The following is a 25,518-nucleotide window of genomic DNA, read 5'->3' as shown; positions in this document are numbered from 1 at the left end:
AAAAAGTAAGAAGACAGTGGTAGATAAAAGGCTTTACTTTGAATAGGAGGTGGAGGCTCAGATCCACAGAGGGGCAAAGGACCGAAAACTGTATGAGCAGGAACACAACACCTGGAAGTCCCAAAAACTCTTGAAACTGACAGTTGTTATTTTATTTTATTTTATACCAATTTTCAATGGCTTTGGTGAGTAAAGGTTTATCATAAGAACTACAATAATGGCTACACTGCATAAAACATTAATCTTAACAAGTATTTTCTTCTTCTATCTACCAATAGTATCTTAATTATCTTGTTTGGAGTATAATTTACCTACTGACCATAGCTTCATGTGCTTATCCAAGAACTTGTGTCTTTTGTAATAAAAATGAGTGAATAACCCTTCACTGGGATTTCAGTCTTGTGTAAAGACTTTTTTTTAGGATTGACATTGTGAGCTTTTTCATGCTTTTCAAGCTGTTAAACTGTTGAATATGGTGAGTTTTTACCTAAAATATTGGTTCCAAACGAGAGTTTTAGTTGCATGTAGTTTAAATGCTATTTCAAAAGCATTTTCTACCACCAGTATCTACTGAAATGAGAAAAAAACATGCTTGTTTCAAGTATTGTTGGCTTATTTTAATGTTACTACAGTCAGGCTTTTCAAGCCACAATTGCTTGAAATAAGTATTTTTGGACTTATTTTAAGACATCATTGGTTTTTTCCAGTTCCTAGATATTTTTACTTACTTAAAGAATTCTTACAAGGGAACAATTTACTTACTGCACTGGCAGATACTTTTACTTGTTTCGAGCATGTATTTGCTTAATTCTAGTTATTTATTTCTCATTTTTTGTCAGTTGATAGTTAATCTATCTATCTATCTATCTATCTATCTATCTATCTATCTATCTATCTATCTATCTATCTATCTATCTATCTATCTATCTATCTATCTATCTATCTATCTATGAAATTCACAGGAGCTTTTTTGTAAGGGCTTAAGAAAAAAAAGACAAAATTTGAATACTTTTCATCTGACAATGTATCATTTGTTCCAGCCATTATATCAGTTTACACACTGTATATTTTAACAAATTAAACCCATCTGTGAGGATCTGAGTCTCCAGCCAATCAGAGTGCAGATGCTGCTTTCACATTCGTTCAATAATACTGTAGATCTTTTGGGAACCTTTTGTGATATAAATTAGCAAGTACTTGACCAGTATTTGACTGCTCTACATTTAAGAAATATAACATTTTAAAACCAGTTATGGTTTCTGACATGCAGCACCTGAACCCCTCATAGGATCTATAACCGCTAAACCAGGAACTTCAGTCTAAAGGATCACATGAAGACAGCAGGACATGCAACAGATCCTAGAGAGCTAATACGCCTAGAAAGAGATTTAAACACACATGAGCTGTGAACTTAAAGCTGTTTTCTGGTTCACTGCATAGTCAGTCATGAATTTCAACAGTTATTTTTAGTTTAATGCATTCAGTAAGTAAAAAGGCTGCAGGGCAGCTGAGATGATGCTTTCTAATGCAGGAAAACCTCTCTGAGGTTTGTTACTGATTGCTTTACTTTCTGTCCCAAAATATTACTGACTTACTGAGAGTTACTGCAACTGAATAAAACAAATAAATAAATAAAAACATGGAATCAAAACTCAAGATGAACAATAAAAATATAAAATAAATATGTTGCGAATAAATCTGAGGAAGACAAAAACTTTTTCTTAAAAGATGTTGCTCCAGTTTCAGAAATGAGACCAGAGAAAGCTGATCTCTGTCTGTCCCTCTGCAGCTGTTTTTTGATTCTAACAACTATTTTTATCTCAGTGCCTTTACACACACATGCACAGATTTTTTGAAGTGTAACTGGAACAAATCATGTCTAACTCTGCAGCCTCCTCAGGCTCCACATCGCCAGCTCTCAATCCACTTACACTATGTGAGCTGTTAGCAGGCCAAAGTGGGCTGCAGGACTGAATGGGATCTCCATTGGTACCATGTGGGTTAAAACCAAACTCATCTACTAAACAGTAGGACCCCTGGTTAGTCCATGTAGTAACCAACAGAAACCAGAGCAGTGACCTAGCTTACCCCATAGAGACCCACTTATAGTCAAAGACTAGCCTGGCTGCAGACCTCTGGCCTGTGTATCCACCCCCATGTCCTCCTTGTGCGGATTTTCTTGCTCTTTATTAGGGATGTCCCGATCTGATCACGTGATCAGAAATCGGGGCCGATCACGTGGTTTCAGACTCGATCGGAATCAGACATTATGTCCCGATCAGGGATGGGATGAACCTGGTCTCACAGAAATCCGTGAAATAGCCACGGATTCGCTTAACTCAAAATCTGTGGAATAGCCACGGAATAACTCAAATTTCCGTGAAACTGACACAGATTTCGCTACAATGCAAGTTAATGACAGTAATATCCCGTGGCTATTCCATGGATATTTTTTCCTCTTGGTTTGTTCCAAGTCACGTGACTTTCGAGGTCCCGGCTGTCAGGACAAAAAACATGGCGGACAGTTCTCTCATTGTAAGTGAAAAAAATCAATATTTTTTATAATATAATAATATAATTAATATATTTTGATCACATTTCTAGCGAGAAATATATGTTTTATTTTCTAAATATTTACTGAATATGAATGTACATAATCACTTTGTATGTTGGAATAGCCACGGGATATGACATGTCATTAACTTGCATTGTAGCGAAATCCGTGTCAGTTTCACGGAAATTTGAGTGATTCCGTGGAGAAATCCTAGCCTGGCTAACGCCAGACTAATCACAAATGAGATTAGTCTGGACACCAGTAATTCATTTCTCCGTAGAGGAGGCGTGGTTTATGATCCTCCAGAGCCGTTTATTGGGCGCTACGAATGTTTATCATAAGCATCTGTAGGTAGCTCTTAGCCAATCGTATCAGTTATACCAGATAACGTATGGAGAGCGACAGAAATTGATGTTTACATAGCCAGACTAGCCCATCTCTACTTTGACTGCTCACAGTCTACTGGCAGTGTTGGTGTGTGTGTGTGTGTGTGTGTGTGTGTCTGTGAGAGAGTGTTGCTTGCTGCTTTGCTTCTCCAGTTCTCGCTTTCTGCAAGATTATTTTCACGCCTTAGTCCCCCCTCATGTCATTCAGCCACACACATCCACTGATTTTATGGTCAATAGACGAGCTGCCGCGGGTCTCTCGGCGGCTCCACTGTCCCCCGGCTCGTATCGAGATCACCGGCGTTACAGCAGTGAGCGGTAGCGGGGCTAGTTGGTAGATTAGGCTTTGGCCAAATCCTGTCGGAAGCAAGGCCAAAACATCCTTTTTGGTGGTGAAACAAGAGTGTAAAGCCAAACGTTGTTTTTCTTTTAAAATCAACTTTCGCTCTAAACTATTTAAAACGCCGTCTACAGCTAGATCCAAAGAGAGTTTCGCGTCTGCTGCAGCCATGTTGTATCTGTAAGAAAACTACAAAACTACAAGCTTCCATCTGTCGAGTAGTACGCGTCATCGTCTTGCCGTCCCTCCCCGTTCTGTGATTGGATCCCCAAAACAGGGCTAAGAAACAGCCGTAGTTGCCAGACTGTGATGCAGTTCGAAATGAAATCGAGCGCAAGGCAGTATGGGTATACCCAGGCTAGAGAAAACCAAAAATAAGACCTAAATCTACACCCCCAGATCCAATTTGACCTGCTGTTGTAAAATGTTAGTTGTAGAACTTTTTGTGTTCCTGACTGCCGCTGTGAGTTCACGTGAAGGCGACATCAGTCCTGGGAGATGAAGGAGCCGCGTCCTGTTGTGTTTGCAGTCTAAACGAGACCACTGAGAGAATCAACAGTGACATCTAATGTGCTGCTGTTGAAGAGAGATGTACAGCTGCAGGCCAACATAGAGAGAGAGGGATTGAGTGAGAGTGAGAGATTGATGAAAGAGGTGTTTGGAGCTGCGGGGCGAGCTGCAGCAGGCGGTGTCGTGGTTAAACTGGTCGTCCAGCATCACAATAAAGCTCCAGTCAGGACAGAATACTGATGAGGACGGAGGACACGCCTCATCCTCCCTCTCCTCCCTGTACTCTTATCCTCCTTTCCTTTCCTCCCCCTCACTACATTGATCCCTGTAGAACCTGATAATGTAATAAATTCCAGATAATGTAATACAAATCTGCACTTGAGTCCATTGAAAATGTAATAAAACCTGATAATGTAATACCTTCCCAATAATGTGATAAAGTATTACATTAATGGGAGGTTATTACATTATCAGGTTAGCCTTCATTTCGCAAGTCCTGATAATGTAATAATTCCCCAATATTGTAATAATTTAACAGCAGACCACCCATTACTTGGGTTCAAGTGGTGATACTGTGTAGGCAACTCTAGCTCAAGAACTCTAGCGCCACCAACAGGTCAAAGTTGAATGTTTATTAACTTTTGACCCGTTCATCCGTTTTTCACAAACGAGGTATCCATGACATTCAACAGCTTCTTGAAATCTAAAGGTGCTTGGTGTTATACTTTATGACATTATTGGTAAAAAAGTGTATTACATTATTGGGAAATGCACTTTATTACATTATCAGGAAGTTATTACATTATCAGGTTTTATTACATTTTCAATGGACTCAAGTGCAGATTTTTATTACATTATCAGGGTTATTACATTATCTGGAATTTGTTACATTATCAGGACTTGCGAAATGAAGGCTAACCTGATAATGTAATAACCTCCCATTAATGTTATACTTTATTTCATTATTGGTAAAAAGTGTATTACATTATTGGGAAATGTACTTTGTTACATTATCGGGAAGTGATTACATTATCAGGTTTTATTACATTTTCAATGGACTCAAGTGCAGATTTTTATTACATTATCAGGGTTATTACATTATCGGGAATTTGTTACATTTTCAGGACTTGCGAAATGAAGGCTAACCTGATAATGTAATAACCTCCCATTAATGTTATACTTTATTTCATTATTGGTAAAAAGTGTATTACATTATTGGGAAATGCACTTTATTACATTATCGGGAAGTTATTACATTATCAGGTTTTATTACATTGTCAATGGACTCAAGTGCAGATTTTTATTACATTATCGGGAATTTATTACATTATCAGCTTCTACAATCCCTTCCTCCTTTCTTCCTCTAACCTTCCATCCATCCCTCAGTCCTTCCTTATTTCTCTCTCCATTACGTTTCCATCCACTGCTCATCACCCGCACTCTTCTCTGCCTCACTTCCTCTCCCTTCTTTCTCCCCGCGTCCCTTCATATTGCTTTTATCCCTCCCCCGTCTCCCTCCTCCTCCTCTCTTTCTCTCTCCCCCTCTCTGCGGTCCTCCAGTTCTTGATTAAATGGCTGTGTGGCGGTTGGTTGAGGATCAGTTCTGTCTCTGCAGTGTGTGGGCGTCGAGGCGAGGACGAGGCAGTATATTAACGAGGATCCCACCGTTAACGAGCCGTTTTTTAAAGCTCTCGTAAAAACTCTCCGGCAGCCTGCCACCGTAAAGTGAGGGGGAATTCAGCTTGTCCCGGCATGACAAGACAGAAAGTGTGCGTCTGTGTGTGTGTCTATGTGTGTGTTACTGTTGATGACCTTGTCAGAACAGTAATGGGTTTAGCTTGTGTCTCGGCCCTCAGGGTCTCAGCTTATCAACTCCTGACTGTCACACTACAACTCTATGTGAGATATCAATCTTAGAGAATTCCACACCAGACTTTCTTTTGTCTAAAGAACCCCAAATGTTTACATGTTTCCATATAACTTCACATTCATTTATACATTTTACAGAACTCCAGATGTGTTTGGAACTCTCTGGAAAATCCCACATTTGTTAACATGTTCCTACAAAACCCCAGATGTATCTTTGTAGTTGTATACATCGAAAAATCCAGATGTGTAGATAGATGTTTAGAGATATCTCTATAGAACTTCAGATGACTTAAGGTATTTCCAAATAATTCCACGTGTCTACATTTCTCTGTAGCATTCCAGATGTATGAATGTATTCCCACAGAACTCCAGATGTGTCTATGTATCTTTATAGAGCTTCAGATGTGTTAAGTATGTCTACACAACATATATTATTGCATTTAAAGAAAAACTCCAGATGTGTGTACATTTATCTGCAGACTTCCAGATGAATGAATGTATTCCCACAGAATTCCATATGTGTCTATGTATATCTACAGAGCTCCAGATGTGAAGTATGTCTGCAGAAGATATTTAAAAAAGAACTCCAGATGTGTCTATGTATCTATATAGAACTCCAGATGTGTCAATGTATATATAGATTAAAAAAGGCCAGAAGTGTATCTATTTTTATTTATTTCTATATGGAATTCCACGGATGTTAATATATTTCTACAGATTTCCAGATGTGTCTACATCTCTTTATAGAAATTCAGATGTATGAATGTATTCCCACAAAATTCCATATGTGTCTATGTATCGCTATAGAACTCCAGATGTGTTAATGTATATATACATTTTTTAAATAGCCAGAAGTGTATCTATTTTTATTCATCGCCATATGGAATTCCACAGATGTTAATATATTTCCACAGATGTGCTAATTTTCTATAAAGCCGTGCTTTTCAGAGTAGGGGGCCTCACTTTAAAAAAAACTAATTGTAGGGAAGATGATTAATTCTATTTCTACCACTACTATTAATAATAATTACTATAATGCCCTACAAAGTCTAACTGCAGTAACTATGCAAAAGGTAAAACTAAAACTGATTTATTTGACCTTTGGCCCCAAAAACATCTTCACTGCACTGCTGTAAAAGGTTCTAATAGAAGTGGAGTAACCACAACGTTGTCGTCTTCTTTCTTTATATTTTGTTTTCAGTGAATAAACATTTTCAAACTGATTTTGTTATAAATGTATTTAAAAGAATTTAACAACTCTACTCAAAGATTTGTGTATTTCAGATTTAATATTATAAAGAAATGTTATATTTTAGTCTTAATATAATTTTATCTAACTTTTTTACTTAATCACTATCAAGATAATAATTTCCCTTTCAAATAAACTTATAATTTATATTATTTTTATGTTTAAATTAGTATGTTTATCCAAAGCAGATGGTGGTAAGTGCAATTACTGCTTGGTTTTGAGTTGGATTTTGTGGTTTTTATATCATTATTTCTCTGAAATAAAGCAAAATTGAAATCTAAAAATTTGTCACAAGATAAAACAGACATCAAGGAGTTCATTTTTAGTTATATCTCATTTTGACCAAAAATCTAGTTACTGCAGTTAGACTGCAGTGTACTACAATGAAGCTAATGCCATTTCGGGGTTCTTGGCATGGAAAAGTTTGGGAGCTTGCTCAGTGATTTTTACCCGGTAACGGTCCGTGCATCGTTGGTTACCGGGCAGAAAAGATGTGATCTGACAAGAACCAATCATCCATCCAGCCACAGTACAGATTTAGTGCCTGTAGAACACGGAGCTCCTCAGGATATCAGGGTACTTATATCTGAAGTGCAGTTAAATGAAAGCTTATTTTTAAACTGCTTCATAAAATAAGTAAGAACAATGCAGGAAACCCATATCAGACTGAAGTATTATTCAAAGCAGATTATTTTTTATACATCTCTGAACATGTCTTCAGGGAATCCTGTAAAGTAGACTCAGTCTGGTGTTTTATCCAGCTGATGTAGTGCAGTCTGATCCCTTTGCTGCTCAGTGTAAACATGGAATGTAATAAGCTGTTTCAGCAAAATACCAAAGCTTTTCCCTTTATAAATCTCGACATGCGTATGTGTTCTTATCTATGTCTATACAAACATCTCTTAAAGCCCTATCGTGACTGTAGGAGATTAATGAATCTGTGTTCCGTTGGATTTTAATTTCCCTCCTCCTCTCGGTTCCCATGCCTCCTTTCTTTCCCTTTTTCACTGCTGTCATTCATTCCTCATGTTCACTTTCCTTCCTCTTTATATTACCTATAATTAAAGTCCATCAAACGTCTCTCTCTCTCAGCCACCCTGCTGTTTCTCTCTGTCTTGGATCTGTATCCGACCTTCAGCTGCTCTCTTGCTCTTTCTCCCTACGCTCCTTCCTGCATTTTCTAAGAAAACTCAATGAAATGCAACAAGCAAAAAACCATGAAAACACCCTGTACCGAAGGTTAAGAAAACTGTGTTGAGCAGAGTGGTCTCCGCTTCTGATTTTTCCTGTCCTATCATCGCATCACGGGGGTCGAAAAACCTCAGAAATGTGGCATTTTTATGAGAGTAATAAATGATTTATGTCAGCCGCGGGCTGCTGTGTGAGCAGAGAAGGGCCAGCTGTTTAATTCATAAGATGAAACTTGGCTGAGAGTTGGATGTGTTTCATTTATCTCACTTCTACAGCCCATAGTCTGCAGGAGGAGCTAATGAGTCTCTCACTCACTCACAAGAACATGTACCGCAATGGAAATGTGTGTTAGCAACTACACACCATATACAAACAGATACACAAAACATACATGTTACACACACACAGACAGCTGATGGTTATTTCAGGACTCTGCTGTTGGATTCAGGTCTAAAACTCAACATGGTCTCACAGGAATCTGTGAAATAGCCACGGATTTGCTTAACTCAAAATCCGTGGAATAGCCACGGAATCACTCACATTTCCGTGAAACTGACACGGATTTCGCTACAATGCAAGTTAATGACAGTCATATCCCGTGGCTATTCCAACATACAAAGTGATTATGTACATTCACTGAGTGAATATTTAGAAAATAAAACATATATTTCTCGCTAGAAATGTGATCAAAATCCATTTTTATGCAGAAACTAAGCTAAAATATAGATTTTTTCACTAAAAATGAGAGAACTGTCCACCATGTTTTTTGCTCTGACCGCCGGGACCTTGAAAGTCACGTGACTTGGAACAAACCAATCGGAAAAAATATCCAAAAAAACCGTGGAATAGCCACGGTATATGACTGTCATTAACTTGCATTGTAGCGAAATCCGTGTCAATTTCACAGAAATTTGAGTTATTCCGTGGCTATTCCACGGATTTTGAGTTAAGGGAATCCGTGGCTATTTCACGGATTCCTGTGAAACCAGGTTCCAACATCTTGTCTCCTGAACCCAAACTGCAAGTAAAAACTGGTTGTATCCCAAAGTCAAGGATCCTTCCTTCAGAGTCGGGTCCTCCAGAGACGAGGCCAGAGTCCTTCCTATCACTGGTGTAACGCACTAATGGAACAGCCTTCTGAGTGTGATAATATACATCCTGTCCCAATAACCAAGAAAACCAGCTACCTCTACTGCTACATTTATTATAGCGTCTACTTCAGTCCTACTGTCATCAGTCCATTGATGGCCTGCAGTATTAAAGGTGAACAACAGCTAAATTGTTCTTAACACATCTATAGTTCTGTAGAAATATACTAACACATCTGGAGTTCTCTAAAAATACACTAACACATCTGGAGTTCTGTCAAGATACGTAGACACATCTAGAGTTACTACAACAATACATATGGGGGTTTATTTAGAGATATGTAGACACGTCTGGGCTTTTGTAGGAATATGTTAACATGTTTGGGGTTTTATAGAGAGTTCCAAACACATCTGGAGTGCTATAGACACATATGAACACATCTGGAGTGCTTTAGATGTGAACACATCTGGTGTTCTGTAGAAATGCATTAACACATCTGGAATCCTATATAGAGACGTTAACACACCTGGAAGTCTACAGAAAAGTGCAGACCCGTCAGGAATCATTTAGAAATACCTTAACTCACCTGGAGCTAAAATGATCATATGCTGTGTTTACATATGGTGTTAGTAGATTTAGTAGAGTTAACTACTAGTTTTAGCTAGAAACAGGTTTTAGCCCATGGTTGTGTATTGGGGCCCTGATAGTTTTCCCCACTGGTGGACGTGGTCTTCAGGGTATGTCTGTAAAGTTTTAGCTCCCCCCTTCTTATATTAAGCTACAGGGTATGTGAGTTGTAATCTAAAGCTCTGTTAGCACTGCAATAAAAACTCATCGTCACACATCGTATGAGCTTCCCAAACATCCTGTGGCTCAGTTGGTAGAGTGGTCATACACTGATCGGATGGGTCGGTGGTTCAATCCCTGACCATGGCAGCCTACATGTCACAGTAACTTTAAGCAAGATACTGAACCCACATGGCTCCCGATGCTGCGTTCATCGGTGTGAGAATGAATTCCCAATGGTGGCAGGTGGCACCGTTTAGGGTAGCCTCTGCCACCAGTATGAATGTGTGTGTGAAAGGGTGAATGAGCGTAGTGTGTAGTGTAAAGCGCTTTGAGTGGTTGTAAAGCAACTAGAAAAGCGCTATATGAGTGCAGGTCTATCCATTTACCATTTACCCTGCTGTTGTCGTATTGGTTCTCAAAACACAAGTGAGTGGCATGAAAGGGGAGTGACCTGTCGACGGCATGTGGAGCAGGTAATGAAATGAGCAACCACAAAATAGTGACAGTGTTGGCATGGTTACTGTTAACCTCTTAATGTATTTCTATAGAACTCTAGATGTGTTAGTGCATTTCTACAGAACTCCAGATGTGTTAGTATAGTTCTACAAAACTCCAGATGTGTTAGTATAGTTCTACAAAACTCCAGATGTGTTAGTGTATTTCTAGAGAACTCCAGATGCGTGAGTGTATTTCTAGAGAACTCCAGATGCGTTAGTATAGTTCTACAAAACTCCAGATGTGTTAATGCATTTCTACAAAACTCCAGATGTGTTAGTATAGTTCTACAAAACTCCAGATGTGTTAATGTATTTCTACATAACTCCAGATGTGTTAGTATAGTTCTACAGAACTCCAGATGTGTTTGTGTATTTCTACAGAACTCCAGATGTGTTAGTATAGTTCTACAGAACTGCAGATGTGTTAATGTATTTCTACAGAACTCCAGATGTGTTAGTGTATTTCTAGAGAACTCCAGATGTGTTGATGTATTTCTAGAGAACTCCAGATGTGTTAGTGTATTTCTAGAGAACTCCAGATGTGTCTCCATATCTCTACAGTACACCAGGCATGTTAACACATGTGTATAGAACAACAGATGTGTTTATAAATGTCTATAGAACTCTGTTCTGTTTGTTAACTCTCTAAGGTATGTTAATAAATTCCCACAAAACTTCGTATGTGTCTACATACCTCAAAAAAACAAATATTAAAAAAGATAGCACTTTTTGTCTACCAGAGAAGACAAGTTATGGATGTATGATTCTGTGACATAATGTACTGATAGATATATAATGAGATTCTTTGTCTTTTAAAAAAAAAAATCACTTTTGTCCTCTTAATAGTTCAGTTTTTGGGTTGGTCAGATTTTAAAAACATAGTTCTGGGTTCTTTGCCCTGTTGGTAGTACATTTCACCACACAGCAGCTTTTAGACATTTTCCTGTTGTTTGTTAACAGACAGAATTGACAAGGAGGCACCATCATTCAATACAAAGTCAATGGAGAGTGATGGATTGTCTTTCCCTTCCTCCAGTGGGGATGGGGCTTAAGTGTGCTCTGTCTCTACAAAATAGGTATTCAATGGTAAAAAAATGTTTTTTACTACAGTGTAAGTTGTTTGTAAGATCCTGAATTGGTTCCCCCTCCTTTTTCCCATGACTGTAGATGTGTTTATGTAAAGTAAAAAACGTATGCTGAGCAGAAAAAGACAAGTTACGTAAGTAAACGTAAGCTGTGTAAAACAATGTGATTTACAAAATGCGAGCCTAAGAAGTTAAGTAAAAAACACTGACTTGTGCTGGAACAACACCTCACGTATCTTTTCACTAAAGATCCTCTGTTAGGGACCTACTACTAATGCTGCACTGTAAAGAATTTACTGTGATTTTTACAGTAACTTATTGGCAGCAATTAACAAGTAACTTATTGTAATTATTATTTACAGTAGAACTACTGTATGTTTATTTACAGTACAGTTTTATACTGTAAAATAAAAAACAAACACTGTGATTTTAGTTTTATTTACAGGACTTGTGTCTTTACTGTAAAATTTTAAAAAAATTAAACACTGATTTATTACATTTGTGTTTACAGTACTGATTTGTTTACTGTAAGAATAAAAACATTTTGATTTTTAATGGCACTGTATATGGCAATATGGCACAGTAAACAATGCTGTTAATTTGACAATAATTTCATCATTATTTTTTATAGAAATAACTAGTAATTGCAAGTAAATAATATATACACTAAAAAATATAATATCAATACATTTACTGTTTTACAATTGATTTCCATACTGTGTTTTGAATGAAAAACCTTAAGTTAATTATTTAAACAGCATTTGTATAGGACTGATTCTGATCAAAAGTATGATAAAAATGGAAAAATACAGTCGTCTACTTTACTTTTCATAGTACTACACTGTCTATTGTGTTTTTTTTTCTACAGTAATGCTTTGACTTTTTATTGTAAATTATACAACACTATACTGTAAAAATCAAACACAGTGATGAACTGTGAATAATACAGTAAATAACTGTAGATTTAACAGCGATTATTTACAGTGTACACTGTAAACAATTGTCTTGTAAATTAACAATTAAGTAAAATACTGGCAGCAGGGTTGCCAGCATTCTACTGTTAACTTAACAGTTCCTCTACTGTTAATTTTACAGTTTGTTACTGTGATAAAACCACATACTGAATTACAGTAAAATCCTGCATTTCACTGATTTCTACAGTAGACTAAAACACAGTATAGTGCTGAAACTAGTTGCAATATTGTTGCAGTATAAATAAAATAAATAATAAATAAATAAATAGAGCATATTACTGTCTGAAAGCCAATTACTACAAATTGAGCACTGTCTTCACTGTAACCTCAGTAAATGATATATTGAATTGATATACCATATACTGAATGAAGTAAAATACAGCCATTAAAAATGTGGACAAGAAGAGACTTAGAAAATATGATATATATATATATATATATATATATATATATAAATGTATATATATCATATATTTTATGTGAAAAGGCAAGCTACTTACAAATATTGCCCAGAATGCATTGTTTTCTTCAGTATAATACCCTTTTAATGGAAAACAGTGTGTTACTGTAACAATCTGTTACAGTGTACTATTTTACTTCCCTTTACTACATTTTCTTCTACTGCTTATTCTACTACTACAAATACAACTTGTATCATTCTCATGCTATTTCTACAGCTGCTACTTAAAGACTGTGATACACTGCTGTCATACTCTCAGCAGTCACAGTATTACACTGTTACTTTTCCAGTTAATATACTGACATAAACATTGTGTTCAGGACTGATATGTAACGTGTTATTACCTCTAATATCATATTGTATGTCAACACATCAGCAGTGTCGTGTGTAAACACAGGATTATTGTGATTATCGGTGTGTGTGTGTGTGTACCTGTCAGAGATCGAGTGACAGCGCTCTCATACAGAGGGACTCCTTCTCCGGCGTTATTGAACGCCTTCAGGGAAATCACATAGTGGGAGCTGGGCTCTGAGAGAGAGAGAGACAGGGAGACAGAAAATATTTAAAATTTCATTCAGCAAATACAACAGTACAGTACCATTTTAAGATGTGACTTTTAGCATATTTTTATAGAATTGACTTAACCCTTAATAGGGCACTCATTGAAATACTTGCAAATTCCATTTTTCAACCCTAGAGAATATTGGAAGATTTTACATACTGCCAGAATGTGTAAAAAAGAAAACATACGAACCCGGGCGTGGGGGCAATATTTTGAGAAAAAAGTTTCAGAGATTAAAGTGGCTAATCTACGAGAATTTTTTTTGCAGATTTATGAGATTTAAAGTGGTGAATCTGCGAGAAAAAAGTTGTTTTTTCACACTAAATCTGCAACTTTTTTCGTGCAGATTTGCCACTTTAAATCTCTTAAATCTGTGACTTTTTTCTTGTAGATTTGCCACTTTAATCTAGTAAATTTGCACCCCCACGGGTTTGTATTTTTATTCATACTTGGCCCTAATATGCCTTCATAGTCAAGTTCTCCTGGTACAAGTCATTGAAGAATAACTCTGTTTGTACGACTGTTTGTTGCAGATTTTTTTTCTAAATTTTTCATTTTTACATTGGAGGTCAAGGTCAATAAAGTAAATATTACTATATTATTATCATACTGATTGGTCACATGTCATGGTGTCACTGTCTGTGACGTGGCCTGATCTTTACTGATTAGCTGGAAGTAATCCATGTGGTTCTACGACCAAACAGAGAGACATGGGGACCTCATTTTGATATCCACTGAAGTTACCAAATATAGTTCTTCACCTGATAAAGGGTTAAAACCTCTTAACATATGGCACTCTTTTATTGAGAATTGGAGGTTGTGGGAAGTGGATATTCAGGGGGAGATAGCAGGTCAACAATAAGTTCTAATAATGGCCCCATTTAGAAGAAAATAGAAGATAAAGAATCGTATGATTTGGGGCGTGGCTACCTTTGATTGACAGGTCACTAACAAGGAGAGCCGTCATCGGGAGAGAAGCAGAGCAATGCGTATCCACGGCAACGTGTCAATAAAGTTATATATAACGTCATATAGATATAAAAAAGGACGTTTACCGATTTGGTCTCATAACTTTGACCCTTTCACTGTATTTTCACTTAATGACAGTTTATTTGAACATTTTGTTCAGTAAAAATGTCTTGTTCAGCGTTTGGTTGGACTAACAGACACTCCAAGGAGTCGCTGCTCAGTTTTCTGAGGTAAGTAACAAACATTATGTTTTTGCTTTTTGCTAGCCAAAACTAACATCCCAGTTAATGCTAACATGAATTAGCAGTGACTTCTCTCAGTCAGGTTGAGGTGTAGAGAGGCTGTAGTCAGTGATCAGATCCCTCTCACTCCTCCACAGTCCAGATATGGTCTGCTCCCCGTATCGGAAACAAGATGGCGACACAAGATGGCGACGAGTGTAACGCTGAACTGGATGCTTCCAACGGGCCACAAACCAACGGGTGCCGTCACGGTGACTACTAATCACAAATTAGATTAGTCTGAAAAACCAGCCATTCATTTCTCCGTAGAGGAGGCATGGTTTATGATCCTCCGGAGCTGTTTATTGGGCGCTACGAATGTCTATTAAAAGCGTCTGTACGTAGCTCTTAGCCAATCGTATCAGTTATACCAGATGACGTATGTAGAGCGACAGAAATTGATGTTTACATAGCCAGACTAGCCCATCTCTACTTTGAGACTAAAATGCTCAATTCTACTTCTGCAACGTTTTTCTGCAGCATGTTCTGGCTCTGGCTGCTCACAGTCTACCGGCAGTGTTGGTGTGTGTGTGTGTGTGTGTGTGTGTGTGTCTGTGAGAGAGTGTTCCTTGCTGCTTTGCTTCTCCAGTTCTCGCTTTCTGCAAGATTATTTATTTTTACGCCTTATTCCCCCCTCATGTCATTCAGCCACACACATCCACTGATTTTATGGTCAAAAGACGAGCTGCTGCAGGTCTCTGGGCGGCTCCGCTGTCCCCCGGCTCGTAGCGAGATCACCGGTGTTACGGCAGCGATCGGTTGTGGGGCTAGTTGGTAGATTAGGCTTTTGCCAAATCCTGTCAGAAGCAAGGCTAAAACATACTTTCTCGCTGTGAAACAAGAGTGTAAAGTCAATTGTTGTTCTTCTTTTAAAATCAACTTTCCCTCTAAACTATTTAAAACGCCGTCTACAGCTAGATCGAAAGAGAGTTTCGCGTCTGCTGCAGCCATGTTGGATCCGTAAGAAAACTACAAAACTACAAGCTTCCATTTGTCAGGTAGTACGCGTAATCGTCTTTCCGTCCCTCCCCGTTCTGTCATTGGATCCCTAAAACAGGGCTAAGAAATGGCCAAGGTTTCCAGACCCTTTCGCTGGTCGAAATGAAATCGAGCGCGCAAGGCAGTATGGGTATACCCAGGCTAGCGGCTTGTATTGGCTGAAAGCAAACTAGAATCAGAATAAATGACTGGACATATCCACTAGTCCAACACTAAATCCCAGTGAACAACTGTGGTTCAGGTTGTTACGTTTGAAACAGAATAACTTGTTTCCTGCAGGTTTAAAGGACGTCCTGGCCCGTCTCCTGCAGACAGCAGATGTACCTGAAGAGTTGATGACTGCAGACGTACGAAGTGATTGTCATGCAGCGGCTCATCCCGCCGCCGCTCACAGCTCTTGATGTGATGATGCTGCATGTTCTCTCCATGTAGTGTCAAACCCTCGCATCAGTTAAACAAACACGCCTGCTCCGCTCCCCAGACGCCTCACCACATGAATTAATGATCACTATGAATTATAAATGTCGTGTACATATGTGCACCCGCTCCCATGTGTGCACGAACGAGATGGCTGGATTTTATTCTTTCATTACTCCTCCATTATGAGACCTGAGATGTGAATTTTCATCCGCGAATAAAAACTCACCCAATTTGTTATTGTCTTCTTTGATATGCAGATTGCTTGTTGTGGTCTCTGGGGAGGATGTTTTCTCTTATTTTCTCCTTTCACAATTAGATTTCCACCTCAAGCAGCTTTCTTATTAAATTTCTTTAAATTATTGATGGTAATTAAATGGGGATTTCATCATCATAATGAATCACTGGAACCGGGAGACGCCGTGTCAATATTGGCACTTTGTCGGGAGGAGCAGCTAGATTTATGGGGGAGGAATTATTAAATATTTGGTGTTGATAAGTACATTGGGCATGTAAATTCATAGAATGGTGTATTATTTCAGTGCTGATAAGACAGTACATGGGAAAAATGTTTCGACTGTGATGGAAAAAGATTAATCTCTAGCTCATAACTCCCTCTCTCTGCATGTCTCTGTGGCTCACACTAACTGCAGCAGATCTACTTCATGGTCAATGTTTTTTTGCTTTTGTTTTAAATATATAAAATAAATAAAAAACGAAATAAATAAATGACATGCATTTTCCGTTGAATATACCCCAAAAATTTTTTCGAATAAAGTGCAGACAGTAATAATTGTTGACATAAATGAGAATATATATATAAAATATGAAATAGAATGAGAGAGCTAGAGAGAGAGTGAGAGAGCAAGAGAGAGAGCGCGCAAGAGAGAGAGAGCAAGAGAGAGAACGAGCAAGAGAGAGAGCGAGAGAAGAGAGAGAGATCGAGAGAGAGCGAGCAAGAGAGCAAGCAAGAGAGAGAGAGCGAGAGGAGAGAGAGAGCGAGCAAGAGAGAGAGAGAGCAAGCGATAAATATGAAATAGATAATTAATTAATTAATTATTAATTAATTAATTCATGTATTTATATTGATTTTAAAATGGATTTATTTACTTCTACATTTTTATTCATTTAAATGGTTTTTTTTTTTAAAGATAGGGCTGGGCAATAATCGAAAATTAATTGAAACTAACATTTAGAACTTCGAACCGACGCAATCTTGCCAATTATGATTATTATAATTCTCTCCATCCAATCTGCAAATTGGAAGCAACATAGAGGAGAACTCAAACACTGTAAGTACCCTATAACCCAATTAAAATGCCATGTCCGTCATTTGGACATATTTTGGCTTTTAGGAAGAAATTGATTTCTTATTTAAAACTAAAACTGTGACATTTTCATTTCACAGTTCAAAATGTTCAATAAATTACCACAAAATAGCTAATCCGTGTGTGTTTCCTAATTTATTTAAAATCACAAAGATATGCACTCTTTCATTAGAAAATATATAACTCAGCTTTAATATTTGAGCATATTTTCAGTAAAGACTATGTCAGGGAACTATGAGGGCAAAAAACATGACAATACAATCGTCCATTAATCAGAATTAAGGTACAATGTTAATCGTTGATTGAGGCCATATCGCCCAGCCCTATATATACCCCCCACAAAGACAGGAAGCAGTATTTTTGTACTGGAAGCAAAATCTCTGGATGACTCCACTGATTCAGTTTCCTCCTCCTCACCTAGGTTTTCAATGGAGTAGTATCTCTGTTTGCTGTCCACTCGGACCGTCTCGGCATAGGGACTTCCCACTCCGTAGCCGATGATGTAACCTCGAACCAGGATGTTGGGGCTGAGGGGTGGAGTCCAGGACATGATGATGCTGTTGGGCAGCGGCCTGACGTGCAGAGAGCTGGGCTGGTCCGGTACCTGACTCTCTGCAGAAAGTAATCAAACATCACACCAAAGAAGAACAGGACGTCAGACCTCAGCATCTCAGCCTGTTAGCAGCAGCAGTAGCAGCCACTTAGAACAGACGCTAACCGTGTAGGCTGTGCATTAAGTCTTAATAAGCCCTGACACTTTGTGTTATATTTCAGCATCAGATTGGATCAGATTAGCGTGCTCTCTGTCCTCCGGGGGAGAGCTTCATATCACTTTATTGAGTGATAATCCATTGAAATGAGATTTCTGTCTCCCTCTGTCCCGGCCTGGAAACACAGTTAGCATGGATGTGTTTGTTTTTTATCTCAGCTGCTTCCTGCTGACCAGGACATCGTCCTCCTGAGATCCAGCCCCAGGTCAACTTCTTAATTATGCTGCTAGAAATTATACAAGAGCTGCCAGCCTGTCTGTCTGTCTGTCTGTCTGTCTGTCTCTTCATTCATGTCTATCTCTCTCTCTCTGTCTGTCTGTCTGTCTGTCTGTCTGTCTGTCTCTTCATTCATGTCTATCTCTCTGTCTGTCTGTCTGTCTGTCCATTCATGTCTGTCTGTCTGTCTGTCTCTCCATTTAAGTCTCTCCATGTCTGTCTGTCTGTCTGTCTGTCCATTCATGTCTCTGTCCAACATGTGGCTATTTCACGGATTTCTGTGAGACCAGGTTGCTCTGTCCATCTGTCTGTCTGTGTCTTTCTTTCTTTCTTTCTTTCTTGCCTGATGATGGCAGTATGAGCAAGAGTTTTAAGACAACTTTTAATTAAAAACTTGTCATATATTTTTTTCCAACTACCTATAATGGACTTTTAAACCTACTCATTAATAACACGCATACCAACATGTAATTCCTTTCCTTCTCTTCCCCTGCCCTTCTTTTCCTCTCCTCTCTCTTCCCCCTCCCCCTCCTCCTTCTGACCTTCCCATCCCTCCTGCCCCCTCCTCACTCCCTCCTCCCCTGAGGTGCATACGCCTCTATCCATCCATCTCTGCCCTGAAGTGGTTAAATATTTATGTGTCGGGACAGTGGAGGTATTTACATGCTGTTGTACAGATCACTGCAATCACTCTCTCTCTCTCTCTCACACACACACACACACACACACACACACACACACTTCTTGTGTCTGCTCTTACCATCCAGGTCGTTCTCTGGAGTCTCAGCAGTGTACCAGTCACTGGCCGGACCTGTTCCATTGGCTGTCATGGCTGCTACCTGGAAACTGTACTGACTGCCCTTCTCTAGACCTGAGAGAGAGAGAGAGAGAGAGAGAGAGAGAGAGAGAGAGAGAGAGAGAGAGAGAGAGAGAGAAAGAGGGAGAGAGAGAGCGAGAGAGAGAGAGAGAGAGCGAAAGAGCGAGAGAGCAAGAGAGAGAGCAAGCGAGGGAGAGCGAGAGAGAGCGAGAGACAGAGAGAGAGAGAGAAAGAGAGAGAGCGAGAGAGAGACAGAGAGACAGACAGAGAGAGTGAGCGAGAGATAAAGACCGAGAGAGAGAGTGAGAGAGAGAGCGAGAGAGACAGAGAGAGAGAGCGAGAGAGAGCGAGAGAGAGCGAACGAGCGAGAGAGAGAGGGAGAGAGAGATAGAGAGAGAGCGAGCAAGAGAGAGAGAGAGGGTTAGAGAGAACGAGAGAGAGAGAGAGCGAGAGAGCGAGCAAGAGAGAGAGAGAGCGCGAGAGAGATAGAGCGAAAGAGAGAGAGAGAGAGAGAGAGAGCGAAAGAGCGAGAGAGCGAGAGGGTTAGAGAGAGAGAGAGAGCGAGAGAAAGAGCGAGAGGGTTAGAGAGAGAGCGAGAGAAAGAGCGAGAGAAAGCGAGAGAGAGAGAGAGCAATAGAGCGAGAGAGAGAGGGAGCATATTATTTTACCTGACATTTAGCTACCATAATTGACCCTCCGGTAGGTCCTGCCCCCCTTGGTTACTGTCTCCAGGCCTATTAAGCCTGCGGCGTTACAACAACGTGGGCGAGAGATTCTCTTAAGGAAAATGTAGCAAATAACTGTATAAATAGTTCTGAAATATCAGAGAGAGTGAGACAAAGGACTACAATATGCGTCTGAGAGCGAGTGTTACAATAACAATAATATTTGTTGGCAGAGTGTCACTTTACACATTAGACACCCCACGTCTTGACAATTCACATGGAGGACAAACATAAAGGAAAAACAATGTTCTTACACAGCAGGGTAATTAGTTTATATCAGCATATTATAGCATATGAAAGTACTAGCCATAAGTGCAGGGAACCAGGTCAGCTACGGCTGCAATGGAAAGAGAGTTGTGTTTAAGATAGGGACGTTGTGTCTGCACTGCTCCACTATTGTAGGGTAATGTTATGTGAGTTATGTGAACACGTCCAGTGTTAACACCATCACCCAGATGTTTGGATCACCAGGAAGGAGGACGAAGCAAACGGGAGCCTAATCTCTTATCGTAGCTGCTTTCAAGCTATCAGACTTGCAGGTTTCATATGCACACTGTTTTGGCATTTTCCTTTGCAATTCTGAGATTACTATCGAGAAAAAAACCCTGAAAGATTGACAAGCATGTGCAAGTTCTTTGCAGAACTGAACAGTGGCTGTTGAGAGCGGCTTTGGATCAATTATTTGTATGTGACTGTAATTGTAATTGTAGTTGACTTAAGACTTGTTCTCTTGACTTAAGACTTGTTGTCTTGACTTAAGACTTGACTAAAGACTTGTTGTCTTGACTTAGGACTTGTTCTCTTGACTTAAGACTTGACTTAAGACTTGTTGTCTTGACTTAAGAATGGTTGTCTTGACTTAAGTCTTGACTTAAGACTTGTTGTCTTGACTTAAGAATGGTTGTCTTGACTTAAGACTTGACTTAAGACTTGTTGTCTTGACTTAAGACTTGACTTAAGACTTGTTGTCTTGACTTAAGACTTGTTGTCTTGACTTAAGTCTTGACTTAAGACTTGTTGTTTTGACTTAAGACTTGTTCTCTTGACTTAAGTCTTGACTTAAGACTTGTTGTTTTGACTTAAGACTTGTTCTCTTGACTGAAGTCTTGACTTAAGACTTGTTGTCTTGACTTAAGAATTGTTTTCTTGACTTAAGACTTGACTTAAGACTTGTTGTATTGACTTAAGACTTGTTGTCTTGACTTAAGAATTGTTTTCTTGACTTAAGACTTGACTTAAGACTTGTTGTATTGACTTAAGAATTGTTGTCTTGACTTAAGACTTGTTCTCTTGACTTAAGACTTGACTTAAGACTTGTTGTCTTGACTTACGACTTGTTCTCTTGACTTAAGACTTGTTGTCTTGACTTACGACTTGTTCTCTTGACTTAAGACTTGTTCTCTTGACTTAAGACTTGTTATCTTGACTTAAGACTTGTTCTCTTGACTTAAGACTTAACTCTGGACTTATATCCAAGACATGAAGCTAGCTTCTCGTAAAAAAAATGCATTTGTCTGAGCTCTTACAGACAACTTACAATGGGGTAAAATCCTTATAGGCCAATAGCACCTCCTATTTCTCTGCTCTCTTCAGAATATTCTACTTCTTTAGTTTGACTGGCTGGCTGAACACCACTGAGTGGAAATGTTTCTACCAGCAGTGGTATCTAGGACTTCAATTTGTCTGTTACAATTGATTCTGTCTTCTCTTCTTTCTTCTATTCATTTCAAATCAAAAGCTTAAGAACAAACAGACAAGTTTAATTCCTTCTAACTTGAGACTTTATTACCTCTGTCACTCCGGAGTCTACTGTGTAGTGTAAGTGAAAAGTGTTAATATACTTTTAATGTGTTGTTGTTTAATCTCCTCAGTGAAGCTGCAGTTTGTCATGTGAGGCATGGAAGTTCTTCTTATTACTCTCAGATGGCAAAAGGGAGTGATTATTACTGACAGCCAGATTTGACACACACACACACACACACACACACACACACACACACACACACACACACACACACATATACACACACACACACACACACACACACGCACACGCACACGCACACACACACGCACACACACACGCACACACACACACACACACACTCAAAACACCTGCCATTGGGGGAATGAAATCCTGTTCAGACAGACATATGAAGATAACCATCAGTGGAAAATAATGAAAAGGAAGATCAGTTTCATTCAAATCATGCAAAACTCAAATTGAAATAATAGCTTATGGCAGTTTGAATGCACACACACACACACACACACACACACACACACACACACAGATTTAAACTCATGCAGATTTTCTTTCTCAGAGGAAGTAACATAATGCTGGTAGATGAATAACAAAATAGAACAAAGCTGACCCAAGTCCATAATAATTAAAAAAAGAAAATGAGGGCAAACGTTAAAGAGTACTTATTGTTATATTAACAAATCCCACCTGTGAACAGGAACCAGAAGTTGTTGGGTTCAATGGCCTCTTGGTCTCCACGGCGACCAGTCTTCCTGTATTTGATCTTGTAGGCAGAGATGATGCCATTCTGGGAACTGCGCGGAGGTGGCTGCCAAGACACCTTGATGCTCTGGAAGACAATTAATTCAGAGTTTAAAATAGCTAAGCAACTAATCAAGCAGTATCTCTGTTTGTTGTCTAATCAAGGTGCTATACACCTTCCAACAGAAGACATGCATTGGCCATAAACAATGTTTTCTGTGTTCTGTGTTCAAATCCTCACCAATTAACTATATATCTAGGAGCAAGAAACAACAACTGGTGGTAAGGTTGTCTCTAGGGTGCCTTTCCAGTAGAGGAAAGTGCATTTATATTTCATATTGTTGCTGTATATTTAGTACAGTACTTTTTTAATCATTATTTTATTTACATAGTTATTCCTATTTCTATTGCCTATACAGCAGCAACTGTAACAAAAGCCCCCTGGGAATCAATAAGTATTTCAGATTCAGATTCTGGTTGAAGGGTGTCCTTTCAAAGGATAAAACATGAGGAAGTGCGCTCTAGGGTGTCCTTTCAGTGGAGAAAACACAACAAAGTGCCCTCTAGGGTGTCATTTCAGTGGAAAAACACAACAAGGTGCCCTCTAGAGTGTCATTTCAGTGGAAAAACACAACAAGGTGCCCTCTAGGGTGTCCTTTCAGTGGAGAAAACACGACAAAGTGCCCTCTAGGGTGTTCCTTTAGTGGATAAAACATGACAAAGTGCCCTCTAGGGTGTCCTTTTATTGGAGAAAACATGATGAAGTGCCCTCTAGGTTTTCATTTCAGTGGAAAAAACACAACAAATTGCCCTCTAGGGTGTCCTTTTAGTGGAAAAAACACAACAAAGTGCCCTCTAGGGTGTCATTTTAGTGGAAAAAACACAACAAAGTGCCCTCTAGGGTGTCACTTTAGTGGAAAAAAAAACAACAAAGTGCCCTCTGGGTGTCCTTTTAGTGGAGAAAACACAACAAAGTGCCCTCTAGGGTGTCCTTTTAGTGGAGAAAACACAACAAAGTGTCTTCTAGGGTGTCATTTTAGTGGAAAAAACACAACAAAGTGCCCTCTAGGGTGTCAGTTCAGTGGGAAAAACACAACAAAGTGCCCTCTAGGGTGTCACTTCAGTGGAAAAAACACGACAAAGTGCCCTCTAGGGTGTCCTTTTAGTAGAGAAAACATGACAAAGTGCTCTCTGTTGTGTCATTTTAGTAGAGAAAACATGACAATTGTGCTATCTAGGGTGTCCTTTCAGTAGAGAAAATATGATGAAGTGACCTTATTTCTCTATAGGGATTTAAAATAATTAACATTTCTAACACCTGTTATCACCATGTATGATGAAGATACAATGCAAATGCAGCATTATGTTTCAGCGTGTCTCTGTTTTCATAACAGCAAGGTGTGAAAAGGGACTGTAAATCTGATCAGCAATCAGCAGAGAGGCCCATCTGGTTTCTGTTTTGTTTGATGCTGAGCTGGTGTAGGTGTTGTCCTGATTTTATTGAATTGTGCTAGTAAAAGGCTGTGGGAGTTTGCATTCCGCTGCATATTTCTATGACTGTGTATGTGTACATACATCGCATATATTTCTATCTGTATGTGTATCTGCATGTGTGTGTTTGTGTGTGTTTGTTGCATGAATTTTAATTGCTTTATTTGCATGTTAACAACCCACCTCTGACACACACACACACGCACACACACAGCAGATGTTTGCTTGGCCCCCAGTGTGCTCTGTTCTGTGAGGCAGCTGCCATCAACCATTCTGCTGATTTACTCCGTATGACCCTGTATGTGTGTGCGTGTTTGTTTTTGTGTGTGCGTGTGTGTTAGGTGGGCTTAACTTTAATGAAGATTAATGAATTAGAAAAGTGGGAAAAAGATCAATCTCTCTCTCTCTCTCTCTTCCTCTGCTGTATCCTCTCTTTAGCTCTTTCTTTTTTTTGTCTCATCATGTATCAAGTCCCTTATAGCTTTTACTGCTGGTTGTAGAGATACCTAAACTCCTAAGACTAAAACATAACCTCCTACAACTACTAATAATAGCAATTTAAACTTAATTGCACTCAGCGAAACTATCACAGGTCAACTGCCAGGCTTTGCAATAATGGCTACTGCTTCAAGTGTGTTTTATTTATTAATTTCTTATTTTACATGAATTATGGCACATTCCTGTTTTTACATTAATTCTGTCGATTTAAGCACTTTGTACTACATTTCTCTGCAAGAAAAGGCAGTTTTTCTCGCCCATGCGGTTACAGAGTATGTTCGAAATAAAGAAATCACACAAGCTGAACAGTACAACAACCTAAGTAAAAAAAAGAAAAAGAAAAGTGAAATGAAATAGTTGTCCCATGATAATGGTTGCTTACTTTCCTGTCGGCCCATACCAATTAAAACAAATCCCTGTTAGTATGACTGTATTGCCAAATACATTTAAAAAAAATTAATTTGGGAATGAAATTAAAATTATTTGGCCTTCAGGATGTAAACAAGATATTTTAAGAAAAAAAGTTAATTCACTTTTTGTAAAAATTCTGCTGGCTGACTTAAAAACATCCTTACTGAATCTCTTTTACAGTGCTTAACCAGCCAATCAGAAGCCAGTATTTCAGTTGATATGGTGCAATTTTCACTAACAGCATGCACTGAAGTGGATTGTCATTATATACAAAACATACACAATGCTCAGTGCCAGGCGGCCACTTACACGTATACAGATTGTATCACACACATTCACACATCTGTTGTTGGTGTCATACACACACCCACTCATAGTGATGTGTGTGTATCCCACCATCCGCCGTGGTGTAAGTCATCGGGCCAACGAGCAGTTTAAATATTCAGCCAGTGTTACTGTGACAACGGCCACAGAGGAATTCATTAACATTTAGCTGCACCTGTTCCCTCTGCTGCTCCTCATCCTGCTAATTGAT

The 25,518-nt window shown here is 38.9% G+C and overlaps 1 protein-coding gene across 1 annotated transcript in view; it reads right to left on the bottom strand.

Annotated features, from left to right (window-relative positions):
* The window catches only part of dcc (DCC netrin 1 receptor), a 224,228-nt gene that overhangs the window by 57,277 nt on the left and 141,433 nt on the right, over positions 1 to 25,518 (bottom strand). Inside the window, exons 13-16 of the mRNA XM_059358662.1 lie at positions 22,530 to 22,671; positions 19,296 to 19,406; positions 17,967 to 18,161; positions 13,426 to 13,521 (exon numbers count right to left, since the gene is read on the bottom strand). Coding sequence (XP_059214645.1) covers positions 13,426 to 13,521; positions 17,967 to 18,161; positions 19,296 to 19,406; positions 22,530 to 22,671 — 544 coding nt within the window. The remainder of the gene's footprint in view (positions 1 to 13,425; positions 13,522 to 17,966; positions 18,162 to 19,295; positions 19,407 to 22,529; positions 22,672 to 25,518) is intronic.

Source organism: Centropristis striata, chromosome 19, assembly GCF_030273125.1.
Source record: "Centropristis striata isolate RG_2023a ecotype Rhode Island chromosome 19, C.striata_1.0, whole genome shotgun sequence".
Taxonomy (NCBI): domain Eukaryota; kingdom Metazoa; phylum Chordata; class Actinopteri; order Perciformes; family Serranidae; genus Centropristis; species Centropristis striata.
Note: the sequence above shows the minus strand (reverse complement) of the source record. Positions and strands in the feature narration are given on the sequence as shown.